The 17,533-nt window shown below is 39.6% G+C and overlaps 1 protein-coding gene across 1 annotated transcript in view; it reads right to left on the bottom strand.

Annotated features, from left to right (window-relative positions):
• TRPC7 (transient receptor potential cation channel subfamily C member 7) overlaps nt 1-9,492 on the bottom strand; it is a 120,991-nt gene extending 111,499 nt beyond the window's left edge. The window contains exons 1-2 of the mRNA XM_081136069.1: nt 9,241-9,492; nt 765-1,542 (exon numbers count right to left, since the gene is read on the bottom strand). Coding sequence (XP_080992195.1) covers nt 765-1,542; nt 9,241-9,242 — 780 coding nt within the window. The 5' untranslated portion in view covers nt 9,243-9,492. The remainder of the gene's footprint in view (nt 1-764; nt 1,543-9,240) is intronic.
• Nucleotides 9,493-17,533: the final 8,041 nt, after the last annotated feature.

Below are 17,533 nucleotides of genomic sequence, written 5' to 3'. Positions count from 1 at the left end.
AGGTCCCAGTCTTCTCTTTCAGGGAGAATGTCATTTGACAGAAAAATCATAGGCCCACTATTGAATAGTGGACTTTGGAGGTGGGTCATCAACCCGTGGGCTAGCCTGTAGGTCCAGGTGTTACCAGGGTGACTGAATTACAGGACTTTGCCCCATTCCCTTCTACTGGGGTGACAAGCCCAACTCTACAGACAATTTTATTTTCATTTTTGTGTACCTTCTCTTCTGCCCTTTGACAGGACAAAGCAATAGCTTGCTAAATTGAAAAGGGCTGCTGCCAAGTCTTTCTAGCATTAGATACGAGACTGAATCTAGGATCAGCACACTCCAGGATGAGATAGAGATGTGGACAAGACAATCAAAACCATGCAGGTGAGACAGCAAGTTCAAGACCTGAGCTAGGAAACCACCCCAGGACTTCTAGGCACTCCTAAGTTCCCTGGGGGCAGACCTGAAGCATTTACACCAGAACCACAGTATGATCCTGCCTGCCTGCTGCTTGTCTTCTACAGCATGGGTTTGTGTGCAAGTCGTCTCTTCATCACACTTAACTGATTTCAAATATTTCACCTAATAGGCTGCTTTTTTTTTTTCAAGCCTTCATCTGTCAGATTGAGGAAGTACCCTTCCTCTCTGTGAGCCCAAAAGACAAAACCTCGACGCCTTCACCTGTGTTAGACTGGAAGACAACCTCTTTGGCTACTGGACACACCTGGAAGAGCCCACTGCTCAAGCTGCCTGCAGGGTGGTGAGTGGTGAATTACCTTGAATTCAGTCTCAATGTTGGCTAGCCTGGCTAACTCATTGCTTAGCTCCAGTGCGGTGAGGACGGGGTCTTCGCTGGACAGGGACAAGTAGGCAGCACTTGCCAGTCCCTTGTAGGCATTCATGCGGGAACGCGAGTGGCTGAAGGAGTCCTTCCGCTGCTTCTCGGTGCACTCATTGCACTTGCAGAAGTAATCGTGGGGCCGCTCAATGCGGGCACCCTTGAGTAGGAGGATGTGCACAATCTCGTACTCCTGGCAGTGGGCTGCCAGGATGATGGGCGTGATGTCGTGGGAGAAGCGTGTGCCGTCCTCATCATAGGCATAGAAGTCATCATCTCGGAGCTCCTGTTCTAGTGGGCTGAGTGTAAGGCGCTGGCCCTGTGCGAAGGCCGGATGGTTGAGGATGGCCTCCACGATGCGCACGTAGCCCTTGCTGATGGCCAGCAGCAGCGCGTCCCCCACCCGCGCCAGGTTCTCCTTCTTGAGCAGCAGCTCTGTGACCTCCAGGTGTTCATTGCCTACAGCCAGCTGCAGTGCGTTCTGCCCCATGTAGTCCACACAGTTGAAGTTGAGGGTCTTGGACTCCTCCAGCATTTTCCTGACCACTGGGATGTTGCCATACTCAGCCGAGTCCAGGAAGCGCTCCTCCTCAGGTGTCAGGCTGGTGCCCTTCTCGTTGAACATGTAGGCAGGACCTCGGATGGCCTGGCGGCGGCCTTTCTCCCTCAGTGTCGTGTGCCGGCGCTGCATATTTTTGAAGGTGCTGCTCCCCAACCTGCTGGGCGACAAGGCAAAGATGCTTGGTTACTCTCCCGTGGGCCTGTGGGTTCCCCAGGGGCAGAGCAAACAAAAATTGTTGAGATAAAGAAGAATGTCATGATTGGAATCTTAGGAGAAATTATGAAGTCGTACTAGAAGTAACTGTCTTATCACTGAGATTGAGGTGAACTGGGCAATCTGAATTATTCTTACTCAAGTAGAAGTATTGAATTAGTTACGCAGCATCTACACGGCTTGTGGGGAGCAGTGGTGGTAAAGCTGAAATGCGGGCTTAGGTGGAGTGTCATAGGAGATGGAGGTGCTGGGTGTGGTGCTGATGTGGCTGACACAGGCAATGGGTTGTTGGTTTTATTTCTATTTGTGCAAAGCTGAGCATGTCACTTAATTTCTCTGAGCTTTGGTGTGGTGCTTGTCCGCGCGTTTGCCTGCACATTGTGAGTAACGTGTGTGCGGTAGGATCCAGAGGAGGATTAAATGAGATGACGTGTAGAAGTACTTAGTCGTGTGGGTTTTATTCTTTCCGTCCTGCCCACTGGTACGGCCAGTTCTCTAAGGCTGTGTCGTAGAGATGGCTGTCATGGATATTGCTGCCTTTGTGTTGCTCCCAGTGACAAAACTGCAACAACACGCAAGCTGGCCACACACCTCTGTTTCCACATTCAGTGCTAACCTGTATGGGGACTGGGCTTGCTTTCTGTCCTCATGGAACCTAAGCACTTACAGAAGGGTAGGATGTGGCAGGGCGCATCATTCCACTTACTGATGGCCACATAGCAGCCCCCTGAAAGTTTAGCCAATAACTTCTTAGATCGAACCTGGGTTTTTTTAATGGATGAGAGGGCAGGTCATTTTATATGCTGGGCTCATATCTACCTTGTTCTTTCCCATAGTAGCTTAATGTAGAGGTTAATACTAATACTACTGATAAAAGCAGTTAACATTTATTAAGCACCTGTTACATGTCAGAAGCTGTACTAAGAAGTTAATATACTTTACATGTATTACTTGTGTAATTCTTGCATCCACCCTATGAGGTAGATAGTATTAGTGTCTTTATTTCAGATAAAGACCCTAAGACAAGTGGGGCTGAGAGACAGGCTTTGAGATCAGAAGATCTAGAGTCAGAATCCTGGCTCCCCCTTTGCCAGCCTTGTGACTTTGTACAAGTTACCTAATGTTTAGTTTGCTAGAGTTTTAAAGTGGCAGACTAGAGAGAATAGCAGCTGTAGTATAATTTGAGCTTGAACCAGATAACCTCATCTCTAGCTAGCCTTCACACCTTGAGCAGGTCCTCAGCTCAAGATGCTTATATAAAATAAAGAGTCTGAACCAGACATTTCCTAACTCTCTACGAACTTCAACATTTTAAACTTTCCTAATTCTCCAGTTGGCCCTACTTATATTTTCTATTCTCCTTTTCTAGTCTACCCCCACTCATATTACTCAAGTACTCTTAGAATGGCATACATTTCATTAAGAGAGTATCTGTTCTAAAGAGTATGTACTTGGGGATTTGTTTTGAACTATTTTCCATGTTCCAAACTGTTTGTTATTGGTCATGTCTCCATGCATTAAGAATATTCAATATTTCACTAAAGCCATTTATAAAAAACAAATCACAGAGGAAGTCTTTTAAATTAAATCTAGTGTTTTGAGATAAAAAAAATAGTAGTGTCACTCAGTCTTGTGATTTAAAAAAAAATTTTGGGCTTTATTTAGTTTTCTGCTCATTTAACTATTTAACTTGCTCAGAACCTTTTGGTTTTAGCTCCTTTAGGGGGCCCTGTCTGGTATAAAGAAAGACTTGGAGGTCAGAGTTTGTACTCTCGTCCTGCCTGGGCCTGAGTTACACTTCTTAGGAGAAACTGCTAAACTAGTCAGTGGAGCAGCTTCTTTAGCTGCGAAAAGTAAAAGGCATAATTATGGGCAACTCTCTCAAAAGACAACTGTGGGTGATAAATCCTAATAGAGTGCTCTATGCTCCTTTAGGAAGAGCATCTGAACTGCCATCCACTTTTCTAAAGTGCACTTTGATAGAAGATTGCTGGAGAAAAAATTATTCTTAGGATTCAAGTTCATGAGCTCCTTCTGAGCCCACTACTCTCAATAATTCCATCATTCCAGGGAAGGAGGCTGCTCGTTGATGCCAAAGCAGAGCATAGATTGGGAGTCCAGCAGAGGAGGGATTCACAAACAGGGTGCAGGTATTTATTAATATAGGTTTTTCAAAAGGACAGGAGGTGACTTAGTTGAAAGCTAATAAGCATTCACCTCATTTTTATTCCCAAGGGGCCTTGTTTCAGAGGATGTTATGAATTCAGTTTCAAGATCTGTCATCTGTATACACAGACTCAGGTGGGAATTGAGCCCACAAAAGACTAATAATACTCATAGAATTAGCCTGTCCTATGATGATGCTTTTACCCCACTCAGGAGCACCTTTTTCGACTTGGACATCACAGCTCTACCCCCCAAAAGGCAGTTTCCACTGAAGAGCACCTGAACAGTGTGTCAGAGATGAAATGGTAGCTATCCTAGAAGGAGCTTGAGCTTGATTCCACATCACTTTTCCATTAGAGGTCTGCTCAAGAGGAAGAATAGGTCAGACTCTAAGGTCAAGGGTATACAACTATTACACAGCAACAAGCCATTGGGAGATTAATTCAAAGGAGATATAATAACTACTGAACCAAGTCAGAGTAGAGAAACATTTTGCAAGGAACATATAAGTACCCGATCTAAATTCAGAGTCCACATGAATATTATAGACACTACAGCCTACAAATTTAAAGGATGTTAAATCATTACTTGTTAATTCCCCTCATTAAACAAACAAACATAAAAAGCAAGGTATTAGCATTCTTATTTTGTAGGTGGAGAATCTGAGGTAGGTGAAGCAAAAAGACTAAATCTTAGGGCAAGTAATTTCTGCATAAGAGTGGAACATCATATCTATTTTGATGTTTCTATAATAATTATGTCTTGTCAAAGAAAAAATATGTATGTATTGCTAGTATTTGTCAGAGGCTAAAATGTCCTTACCAGTTGACACGCACTTTTTCAAATGACCTTGAGAGAAAGATACCCAGAGTAGTAAGTAAAAAATCCTCTTTTTCCCAGCCTTTAAAACCTCAGCTTTGAGATACTTTTGGATGCTCACAAAATTGTCAGTCCTGCTCCTGTCCTGGCAGACTTTGGTACTAATGAAACCTTCAAGTCATGTATGCACACAGCATATAATGAGACATACTACTCAGTGAGATTGTGTCCAACATAAAGTGTTTCACAGCACACCCTGAAGCCACATGAGTTAATCTAGATATTGATGGAGACCTTTTATCCTGATGCCCCTCTAGTGATGTTTTTTAAACATTTTTTCCCCCAGCTTTATTAAGGTATAACTGACAAATCAAATAGTAAAGCATTTAAAATATACATTCTGGTAATTTAACATATGTATATATCATGAAAGGAATCCCACCATCTAGTTAATACATTCATCACCATGTATGTATGTATGATTATATATACATACAGATAGGTAGATACAGATATAGATATTTTATGAGAACATGTAAGTTCTCTCTTAGCAAATTTCAGTTCTATAATACAGTGTTATCAACTATAGCCACTATGTTTTACATTAGATCTTTATATCTTACTCATCTTACAACCTCTCCCTATTTCCCCCAGTTAAACATTTATACACATATGAATATATTAGGCCACCATATCCTTGCCATTTAGTCTTGACTTTAGTCAGGCTATAGCCATACGTTTCACATGGGTTGGAAAGAATCCACAAAAGATATGTCAAAAAGAGGAATTCATTTGTCCACCATAGCTGGTGGCCAAAACTCACATTCATGAATCAGGTGTGTTTATCTGCTAGACTCTGGGGATCTTGTCTCATTTTTAGGACCAGTAAGGAGCAAAATGATTCTCCCTAAAGTGCAATTAGCATTTGATTGCCCATACTTTAATATTTTTCTTAAAAATGAACTTTGAATGCAAATGCTTTTTATTTGCATTCATTATTGAGATGAGTGATCAAACTCATAAAATACGTCAATTAAGATACAGTGTTTTTCACTTTTCATAAATGCATACATTGACATTTGATGTCATTGAGAAGAGTTCCAGTGGAAACAAAACCATGTTTGAGAGGACTGATTATTAAACTTCCTCTTAATCCCTTGGTTGCTATTTTTATCAAGCTGCTCTTACAGTTGCATCAGCTAGTCTGAAGGAAGCCAGATGTCAGTGATCCATGAAAAGTATGAATTCTGCACCCTAAGTTGAGCTGCAAATGAGCGTGATCATAAAGCCTTTTAGAGACAGGGATTGTTGTTAATTACTGGTGAGAAAACTCCACTTAATCAAAATGTCTTTTTAGAGATATTTGTCGTCTTTTTTCAAAATTGGTACATGCACCGTATGTCTCTGTGGAAATTATTCAAGCCTGAAACCAATTCAGTCTGTAACATTCCACGACTGAACATAGAAGCAAACAAAATCCAAGAGTCAGGTAAGTCACCCAGGAAAACCTAGCTCTGGCCCGTGGAAGTCTGTGTATTGAAATTTAGTCCAGAGCAACAGTGATGAAATAGTCAAGTGATTTGGAATTTTCTCCTAAACTTCAACTCTTTTACCAATGGAAAGAGAATCATAAAATCTATTCTGCATATGCTTCAGAACCACAGTGAGAATGAAGTAATGTGTATCAAATGCCCTGAATACTATAAAGCCTTATACAAGTGCCCATGACAATAATGATCAAAATCTTACGTATCAGTACACTTAGGTAAATTATTATAAATTGGCTAACATTTTACTCTACACTGATCTTTTTCAGCTTGGCTATTTTTCTAAATGACTATGTAATGGTGATAGTTAACATATATTACACATTTGCCGTCTGCCAGACACTGCTAAGTCCTTTATATGAATTATTATTTTAAATTTATACAAATATGATAAGCTTAGCTATTTTCCTCACTGACCAGCCATAATGAGTAGCACTTATGTGACACTCACCACATTGTAGGCACCATGCTGAGTGCTTTACAGGCATTATCATTTTAAATTCTCATAAACTGTATGGCGTAGTTTCTGTTGTTATTTCCATCTAATAGATAATGAAGTGAGGCTCAGCTAAACAAACCACTTTGACAAGTCTATGGAACTTGTGGGTAATAGATCCACTGTTAGGAGCCTGAGCTATCTGATCTCAAAGCCCCTGCTTTTGGCTGATATACTGCTGCCATCCATCTTCCTCCTGCTTTTTTTCTAAGTTTCTTTAGATTGTAAAATTTTCCATTAGAGTGCAGGATCCTTGAGGGCAGGGAGAATATAACTTGTTTATATGGTATATGTACCTGGCATCTAGTACCCCTGATGCCTGGCCTATGGTGCATGGTCAAATAGCATAATAAATTTTTAAATACTTGACTTTGGGTTGGTCTTTAAAGAAGTCCAGTAAAATAGAGATGCTAATGTTTATCAGTGGCTTTCTTCTTACAAATACAGGAGCCATATAATCCTTTAATTACTATTTCCCATTTGTAACAGAGTTTCAGTGCAAAATTAGTTTCTAGTTAGCTCCACCATAAAGAGTGGCCCATAAGTTGCTAGGTGATACAGCTAATATCGAAGAGTGTATTAAGTCCCTTGGGTGACTGGGGCAGAAGACTGAGGCATTCCCACTTCAGCATAATACTCCTAATTTTTTTTTATGTGTTTCCAGAGGTATCCAACTTAATTCTAAGTATCATCTTCCTTATCCTGTTGAAGTTGAGGCAAGATAGTGCATGTAAGTTACAGTGCCTAGTAAGTGCTCTAGTAACATTGGATACCATTAAGTGTTTTAGTTTACTACAATTGTAGTAATTGTGGCTCTAAAGCATTCAAGTTGCCACCTAAGCTAGAGACAATAATTGGTTTGTACAACACATGTATTTTGAATAAAAGAAAAAAGATATCCACCTATTTATACCATGAATATATATGAGTTCATATTCCTTGCCAGTCAGGTACTACAGGAAACAAGCAAAGTATCCTTCTGCTTCTCATTACAATGCATTATATTGAGATATACTTTACAGACAATTCTGCTAATGTGTTTTTTTTTCCTTTGTACCTTGGATTGAAGATATTATCTAGTGCTCCTGAATGTTAATAAATGATTTTATCAGCAATTTATTTTTCACCAAATCATTATTTCTTTAAACATTTACAGAAGAGGTTATTCTCAGTATTTTCTAAGTACCTTATGTATTAGTTATCCAGGTATAACTAGTGAGTTGTGTGTGTGCTGCTTTTACTTCTTTCTTTTTAAATCCTTATTTGTCTATTTGAAACTGGGGAATTATGAAACTGGATGTTTATATCTCATTGTATATAGCCCCAGATAGAGCTGAAATAGGTTCTAATAGTTATGTTTTGTTCCCCAAAGAGTTGTCTTGTAATAAAATAGATATGTGTGACCTTTTGATTATTTCATTGACCTCTGTGACAGCAGAGTCTGAAATGAACATCCACTACCAGAAATGTAAGAGAAGCTCTTAAATTGTGAAATGACAATACTGAAAAAAGTAGCATGCTGAATATTTATCTGGAAGAAATGTTGATTGCCTTTCCTAAGCAAGAGATCCTGGCAGCTCTCATGCAGGATACCACATGCATCTGCAATTAGTCTCAATGATGCTCCACATAGTTCTGATTTTTTTCTGGGTTAATTACTGCCTAAAGGAGTTAACTAGTTGTCTACATGCCCTAAGCTCAGAAGCAAGTGTTTTTGGAAGAAAATTTTTATGAAATTATAATTGTGACATAGACCTTTGTAAGTTGTTAAATAATTGAACCAATATCATTGTTTTAAAGATCTTAGAGAGTGAGTTTGAATCATATCCATAATGAATATTCTGGATTTAATGTCAATTCATTCATAAATCCGTGTGCCCAGTGCTTCAAAAATAGGACCCACCAGCAGGTGGCATTCTGAGGCAAAAATTCATGCAGTGCCACCAGACAGGGTCAATCATTATTGCTTCTTTCAATATACCCTGAATCCATACATCCACTCAGTTGTTTTTAAGTGAATTTAAAAATTCAAACTTAAAGTGGGAGATTCTGTGTTCATAATTTTAAAGCTTGTGTCAGAACCGTGCCCAGATTAGATCTTTTATTAAGAGCATATTTCTTATGTTGAAATGGATGTCTAAAGGACATATTTTCAACAAAGAAAAGGAAAGAAAAATAGTCTCTTTTTTTCTCACCTGTTCTTTAGTGGTGCCTGCTTATTAGAATATAGCCTTCTTCCTCATTGTACCCTCATATGTATATTAAGATAAATGCAACCATAATAAGACACTAAATTAAGAAGCTGCCAGAAGTGAAGTAGAAGAGAACGCAATATTCTTTTCTAGGCTTAAACTACACTCCAGCACAAAGGACTGGGCTACCAGGATGAGTTGTCTATTTCTAAATGGCTTTGTAAACTTAGACTTTCAATGAGAAGTAAAATTTTCTCTATAAACCTGACAAATAGAGATTTCAGATCCAGATTTACCTTAAAAATCAAAGCAATGCACGAGAGGGAGAGGGCTAAAAATAAAAGTTTAATTCCATATTTCAGCAAGATAACAACATCTACTGGGAAAACCAATATGAAAGAATCATCATAGCTGCTTACATTGAGGGTGAAATACGCAGGCTTGTCCCTCCTCTAGATGACCGGAATCCGGTGTTGAGTCCGGGGAATCTGACTCCCCATGGGTGGTAGCCGAAGAGGCGCCGCTCTCCGTGGTGCTGAAGTATAGCGCTGGTCCAGCGAGTGGAGTTACGAGGCTGTGAAAGCGCGCTCTTCTGTCCTTTGTGCTGTCATGGTTAAAAACTCGCCTTCTGAAGCCGACCCGCCTTACTGTTGTTCTGTTTTTCCTAATCTGGGGGAAATTTCCCAGGGAACGTGATGAAGAAGGTTTCCTGTGTGAGACTGGCGTGCAGTGTGGTAATGGGTTGGTATAGTCCCACCCCCTCTCCCAGACAGTAGCTTTGTAAGGGAGGTGGCAACTCTGGCGAGCTCCTCAGGATTTCTACCTGCCCCTCCCTCCCCAGCTTCCCCCGCCCCATCCCTACCTCTATTATATAAGGCAGCAGATTCTGGCTTCTGAGGCAGAATATTCATCTGTTTAAATAAATGAAAAATGAGGAATGAACTGGTTTCCTACCTGTTGTGGGGAGAGAGTAAAAAAAACTAAAACCAGATGAACCTGAAGAATGGCAACGGTAGTTTCCTTCAATAAGCTTTAAGGTCACACCCCACTTTGTCTTCTATGAGTGATGCATCTTCTAACTTTACCTTTTTGTTTCGTATCTTTTTGCATTGTCTAGGATTGGGAAGAGGTCAGTGGTGTAGCTTAAGTCTGATGTTGAGCTTGAATAGGATTAGTTTTCATTTGTAACTTTTCATTTTTTGAAAGGAAACTCCTAATGCAAAACCCCTGTTCCTTCACAGTCCCCACTCTCACCAATTGCTCTGTTAACAAGTGGTCTACTGTTCTTAAACACTAAGGTATTATGATGGCCTCATTGGAGAGAAACCTTAATTGAAATACAGGGTGGGACAAAAGTAGGTTTACAGTTGTGAGTACATGAAACACAGAGTTTATTCTTGTATTATTATTTATTAATTATTGTATTATTTTCCACAAACAACTGTAAACCTACTTTTGCTCCACCCTGTATTGCCTGTGTGAGAGAAACCGGGATTACTCCCAGGACCAACTTGGGTCACTGAACAATGAATCAGAGTGCTTAGTCTTTGAAATGGACTCATGGATTAACAACTGAGTCTGAAAAGGCTGTCCTTGTAGGCAAAAGCAATATTTAGGATTTAAAGTTGGCTTATAATGTATTTTGTACAGTGCCATTCTAGGTTTATATGTAAATCACATGGAATGGTTCATTAGTATGCTACTAGCATTTTCTCTGGAAACATCTTGGTGTGTGGGGAAAGACCTAGGAATTTTGATTCACTTACTAACTCTGTGACCTTTGACATAATACTTAACCTCCTTGAATCTCAGTCTTCTCCTGTGTAAACGGTGGGTAATAATGCCTTTTTCCAAATTCGTGGTAATTAGTTGAAATAATATATACAAAGAACCCAGAGGAGTTAGCATTTAAGAGATGCATAATAAGTTTGAGTGCTCTTCCTCCCCTTCTTGCTCAAGAGAGGTTAAAGTAATTCTCTAGTTAAAAGTTTCCAAGCAGCTTGACAGCAAACTGATTTTATATTTATAAGCTTCTACACAAGCTTTTCAGTGTTAAAAACTGTGCTTTATTGGATAAAATACCTTTTCAAAAAGAATTTTTTTAAAAAAATTAACACTTCAAAAAATTTTAGTCTTGAAGAACAAGAGAATTTAAAAAAATTAGAATCAGCAAGAAATACATTTAACTTAGTCAAAGAAAATGTTAATTAAGAGCTATTTAGTATTACACTGCAGTGTAGAACAAAATATGTAATTCAACAAAAGTGTCTTCACACAACCACAAAGTTAGAAGATTAGCTGTAACACTAATGATATCCTTTTGATTGGGATTCTCATCATCATGATTAGGGAAGCTGTATAGAAAAAGTACTCTTAATATACTTTCTTAAAAATACTGTGCTGTAGCTTTTAGTTGATAACAATGGAATTGAAGTCTTATTATACTCTGTTTTTATTAAGTAACCAAGAGAATATTTTCATGAAATTCTGACTTGAGCTATGTTCTTGTTTTTACTCACGATGAGCTCATTAAAAAAAACATTTTTAAGAAGTGTGTCAGTGATGCTACAGTTACATACATGGGGGAAGTGAGCAGATTATTTTATATGTATATTAACTGAAGAGAGGTCAGAATCAGGCTAGACAGCTCTTCGGAAGTGGTAGGATAAGATGATGTTTAGTGAAGGTTCCAACCTTCAGTGCCTACATTATTAGAGAGCTTAAAACTTTTAGAAGATACCATATATGACATTTAGGTAAATATTTGTAATCTGAAAAATGTTACATATATATATAAATATTTTCAGTATGTAAGACAGAAGTAATTAGGTCCTTAACTATCAACAGTTAAAGTTCTGAAGACTATTAGCGCTTGGACTAGAAGGTGTCTAAGGTTCATGTGTAAGGTCTTGAGCTTTGTTTTGTTCTAGGCTCACAGTAGAGCGCATACCACTTCTAGTCAAACTTCTTGTGTTTTAATTCCAAATTTTCCATTCCCCAACTGTGTTTCTCACCTGTAACATGAAAGTAATAATAGTATCTTGCTTGTGGAGTTAAAGTGAGGATAAAACGAGACAGTTCACATGAAGTGCTTGCCATAATGCCTGGCATGCAGTCAGAGCTCAGCATGTGCCAGTTTTCATTATTGCTTAACAGCTTACTCTGTGACTGAACAGTGAACATACTATTGATCTATGGTTCTTAGACTTTGCGTCTTCCAGCCTGTTAAAAATATAAAAATACAAAATTCTGGTGCCCTTCTCCAAAGAATTTGCACTCCCACCTCCCCCCAACCCCTGGTGATTTTGATGATTCTGGTGCAGGTGATTCATAAGTCATACTTTGAAGAAACACTGCTCGTTTATTGGAAAACCAAGTTGTCTTAGAAACTGCATCAGTGAGTACAAAAGTCTGTTTCAAATGACTGAATCCTTTGGGATGCTCTTCCTCTTTTTTCCACTCTAAGAATGATCTTTAATAGCCATGCTACTCTGTTCGGTTACTGGATAGTCCTGGCTATTTCTCCTAGATAGAAACAGCAATATACTGAGCAGACTACTTCTTTTTAGTTTTGATTTAAGAAAGTGATGCAAATAAGTTTCATAGGAAAAAAATGCTACTTGAAATGTCCAGAATCCACTCTGTTAAGCTCATATTCGAAAAAAGTAGGGATCTCTCTCTTGGTTGATTGCAGTATCATTGTAAAACTTCCCCAGAGTGAGCACAATATCTGGTAAAAATCTGGTGCTCTAGACTGTTCTCAAGTCATGAAAAATTGTGTCTTTATTCACAAACAGGTGGGGAATGACTTTCAGAAATGGCACTATGTTTCAATGGGATGATAAAAATGATGCTAATTTAATTCTATTCATGTATGTGTTTTATGGAAAAGTATTGATCTTCCAGTTTGGGCTGTAACTTTGTGGATTTCAGTGGTTATGGCTTTCCAAGATTTTTATCAGCTATAATTGGCCAGTAACCTATTAATGTTTTCTTTTAAAAGCAAATAGCAATTAACATGAAATAATGATTTATTCATGGAGATTCCCTTTCAAGGAAGGGCTTGCATAAGGACAGTAGTCAGCTGATAGACTCTGCTATCAGATTCTTGAGGGTCTGCTTCGCTACAAAGAGCCACCTTACCTGAGGTCACACCTTTTCTTGGGTAGCCTGTATCCAGTGACCGAGCAAGGTGGGGGTATATAGGCTATTTTAAGGACACTCTTATGGACAATACTTATTCTAGAGCTCACTGCCATATTGGTCAAATGATCATAGTTTGATTTCTGCCTCTGCCCAGTCCTACTTCATTTCTTTTTTCATAAATGTTGATCCCTAATAAGTATCTTTCACATCAAACCACCTCTCAGTGCCTGCTTCCAGAAAAGCTGGAACATCACCATCCAGCTGGCAATACGTACCTCATCACTGGTGATATTTGGAATACATGCAGCCCCTGAACCAAGGTGATGGTCCAGTTCCTAAACTTTTACTTGTGCTGAATTGGGAGGTTATACTGGAGGAAGAGAATCCTTAATCAGGTGTGATATATCATGCATTTAAAACTTAAGGAGAAATAATAATGATAAGCACAATGGTATTGAATGGCTATTGTTAAATGCCACTGGTGCCCTACAGAAAGATAATGAGTAGCTGAGGGAATTAATATTCATAGTACTGAATTCCAGAGATGACTAGATGCCCAACCAAAATGGGTTTGTCATGCCAAGTTCAGCACCTTGGTTGGGAAAATTTAAGGCTATGATGGGGTGAGGATATCTGCATGGATGTCTGTGATGATTTTGACTTCCCATATACCCCTGAACCCTCTGAACCTACAGAAATGGCCTACTCATCCTACTGTCTTGCACTGGAAGGCATTATATAGGCCTCTCACCCATGAGGTATCATGTGCCTGCCCCAGGACACACCTCCTTCCCTACTGTCCACAGGGGTTAAGTTGTTCACAGGCTGTAACTGGGGTTCAGTTGCTCAGAGGATCTGAGTTGACATTTATATCTAGAGATCCATAGTATTATGAGTGTGATAGATGAAGGGAATAAAAAACTTACAGATGTGGGGATGTTGGACTTGATCTATTATGTTTGGCTAGAAGGCCATGAGATGATGAAGTTCATGGGACCTAGAGGACACATCTTTTACCAAGGGCATAAGAAATGCACTGGTTAGAGGGGCACCAGTATCACTAAAATTTTCGGGGGTGGTTCTTCTCTGTAGGCTAGGGGTGTCAGTAGGATAGTCTTACTTTAGAACGTGGCTCACTGTAAAAATGTACACGATAGAACCCTGAAATAATGGAGGTTAAATGTCATAAACTAGGCCGTTGCAATATTGTAGATCAGCAAGACTGGAGAGGCAGTCAAGAGGGTACAACCCATAGAGCTATGGAAATGAGTAGCAGAAAATAGATCTGTAAAAATAACTAGATGGGTAGCTGAGCTACTATTCAGTTTGTTTCTGTAGGAAAATCAAGAAAGGGTGATCGGTTACTCTGATAAAAAGTCATGATCCTAAATGTATCTTAGTGAAAGATGCCAGTCTGAAAAGGCTACATATTCTATTATTCTAACTATATGACATTCTGGTAAAGCTAAAACTGTGGAGATAGTAAAAGGATCAGTGGTTGCCAGGGGTTAGCAAGGAGGAGAGGGATGAATAGGTGGAGCACAAGATTTTTAGGGCAGTGAAACTATTCTGTATGGTACTGTAATGGTGGATACATATTATTATACATTTGTCAAACCCATAGAATGTACAACACCAAGAGTGAACACTAATGTAAAGTTTTCACTTCGGGTGATAATGATTTATTAATGTAGGTTTATCAGTTGTAGCAAATATACTGTTCTGGTGGGGGATGTTGATAGTAGAGGAATCTGTGCATGTAGGGGGAGAAGAGAGTATATGAAACCTCTCTGTTCCTTCTGTTCAGTTTTTTTGTGAAGCCAAAACTGCTTTAAAATATATAGTCTTTTGGGAAAAAAGTCATGCTTTTTTGCCTGTCTTCTGGGTCTGACCCAGTTTTGAGACCTGGGACCCACTGATTAAAGTGTTGGGTTGATTCCTAGGAGAAAGAACACCTAGGTTCTTTACATGGTAATGATTCTTCTAGCCTTTCTCCAAAGGATCCTATTGTTGTTTACTTGATTAACCTTGCACTAGGGGAAATGAAAAAGGGGAATGCCCAGGCATTTTGAGATCTGTTGGACATAGGGTCTAAGTTGACATTAATATCCATAGACTCAAGGCCTCATCATGGCCCCCTTGTTAGAGTGGTGATATGTAGTGACAAGGTAATAAATGGAGTTCTGGCCAAGGCTAAGCTTACAGGAGGTCCACTGAGTCCATGAACTCAGCTAATGGCCATTTTCCTGGTCCCAGGATGTTGAATGAGTTTGGCATACTTGGCAGTTAATGCAACCTCTGCATTGGGTCTCAGTCATGTTGGGACAAGTACTATCACAGCAAGGAAAACCGAGTGGAAGTGTCTTGAAACTATCTCCCACACCCCACCAGACAAAATGGCAAAGTAAAAAACAGTGTGGCATCCTGGAGAAGGAAAATAATGGAGATTAATGGCACCCTTCAGGACTTAAAGGACACAGAAGTAATAGTCCCCAAGGTGCCTCTGTTTAATTGGTCAGTCTAGCACCAGTAGAAATCAATGGCCCCAGGGTGATAACTATAGACTGCTGCAAACTCAAGCAAATAGTAGCCCCAATCACAGCCACTGTGCTAGATGTATCTTTGTTGGGGTAGATTAATAGGCCTAAGTTGTGTTGCCATTGTTTTGGAAAATATTTTGTTTTCTATCCTAAATCATTAAAAATGGATCATATATCATTCATATCGAATAGATGACAGAATATATTTCAAGTTTTGCTCAAAGACTTATGTAAACAATCCTGCTCTCGATCATAATATAGTACAAAGAGATCTGGATTGTTTGATCATACTGCAGAAAATCACAATGATTTATTACATTGTTGATATTATTTTGACTAGGCCAGATGAGCAAGAGGTGGTCAGTATGTTGGAGGTCCTGGTAAAACATATACCTGTACTACAGAAGGCAGAAGATAAAACTTACAAAGATTTATGGGTTTTCTGTATCTATAAAATTTTTAGGGGTCCAGGAAACAGGAGCATGCTGGTGCATCCCCTTAAAAGTATAAGATAAATTATAGTGTCTTGTGATCTCCTTCCGAAAGAAAGAAGCACAATGACTGGTAGGCTCCTCTGGGTTCTGGAGGCAGCAAATTCTACATATAGGGAATTTCAGGAAGCAGGAAGGATTGCCATTTTATTTTATTATTATTATTATTATTTTAAAAATATATCTTTATTGATTTCAGAGAGAGGAAAGGAGAGGGAGAGAGATAGAAACATCAATGATAAGAGAGTCATTGATCAAGCCCACAACTGGGCATGTACCCTGACCAGGAATCGAACCCCGATCGCCTGGATCCTAGGTTGATGCTCAACCACTGAGCCACGTCCAGCTGGGCAGGATTGCCATTTTAAAGGGGAGCCCAGAGCAGGAAAAGACTCTCCTACAGGACCAGATTGTATTATAAGCAGTCCTGCTCTTGGCCCATACAATCTGGCAGATGCAAGAGTACTAGGGGTTATCCTTGGTGGGAAAAGATACCATGGATAGTTTCTGTTAAATCCCAGTGAGCAAATCATAATGTGGGCCTTTGGGGTTCTGGAGCATGGCCTTGCCATTTGCACTGGAGAATTACATACTTTTTAAAAAATATCTTCTGGCATGCTGCTGGGTCCTGGAAAAGATGGACCATTCAACCATGAGAAACTAAGTAACTATATGTTCAGAACTGTTCATCATGAGCTGGGTTCTACCAAACCTATAATTCATAGGTCAGATGAGTCCAGGAACAATTCACTCTAAAATAGAAGTAGTATATCTAGGATTGAGTAATAGTAGAACCAGAGAACACAAGGAAACTTCATGAGCGTGAGGAGGTACCTCAGATCTCCCCATGGCACCCACGACTGTGGCACCAGTGTTCCTTCCTCAGTTCATAATTATGGATATATGGAGAATTTACTATAGCAGGTGAAGGAGGAGAGAAAAGCCCAAGTTTGGTACATAGATGAGATAGCCTTGAAAGATAAGGGAAATCTCAGTGCAAAGAGGATTGGTGGACTTGGTTATCGTTTTTTCAAAGCAAGAGAACTAACCTGAGGTTAAATATATGCAAATTCTTGAGTAGTGATGAATGGCTTGGCCAGCTGGTCAGGGACCTGGGATGATAAATAATGGAAGATGGGTGACAAGAAAGTCTGGATTAGAGACATTTGGATGGACATATGGGAGTGAATATGAATTGTGAAGATCTTTGTACCACATCTTAATGTTCACCAGATAGCATCTATCGTGGAAGTGCTATTAAACAACCAAGTAGATAAGGGGCCTATCCAGCTGACAGAAGCTAGCCTTTGTCATAGCCACCTCAGTGCTGGCACACTGGGCATATAAATGATGGTAGCAAGGAGAAAGGATTTGCATGACCCCAGTAGTCTCAAATCCTAGTTACTAAGGTTTGTCTGCTGTGGTCCTCACTAAATATCCAGTATACTAGCAACAGAGACCAATATTAATATGACAATATTACTCAAGAAGACCAACCAGCCTCTAGGTGGCAGGTTAACTACATTGGGGTCATT

This window comes from Miniopterus schreibersii, assembly GCF_964146895.1.
Source record: "Miniopterus schreibersii genome assembly, chromosome: 4".
In the NCBI taxonomy this organism is placed as follows: Eukaryota; Metazoa; Chordata; class Mammalia; order Chiroptera; family Miniopteridae; genus Miniopterus; species Miniopterus schreibersii.
This window is presented reverse-complemented; position numbering and strand designations above follow the sequence as displayed.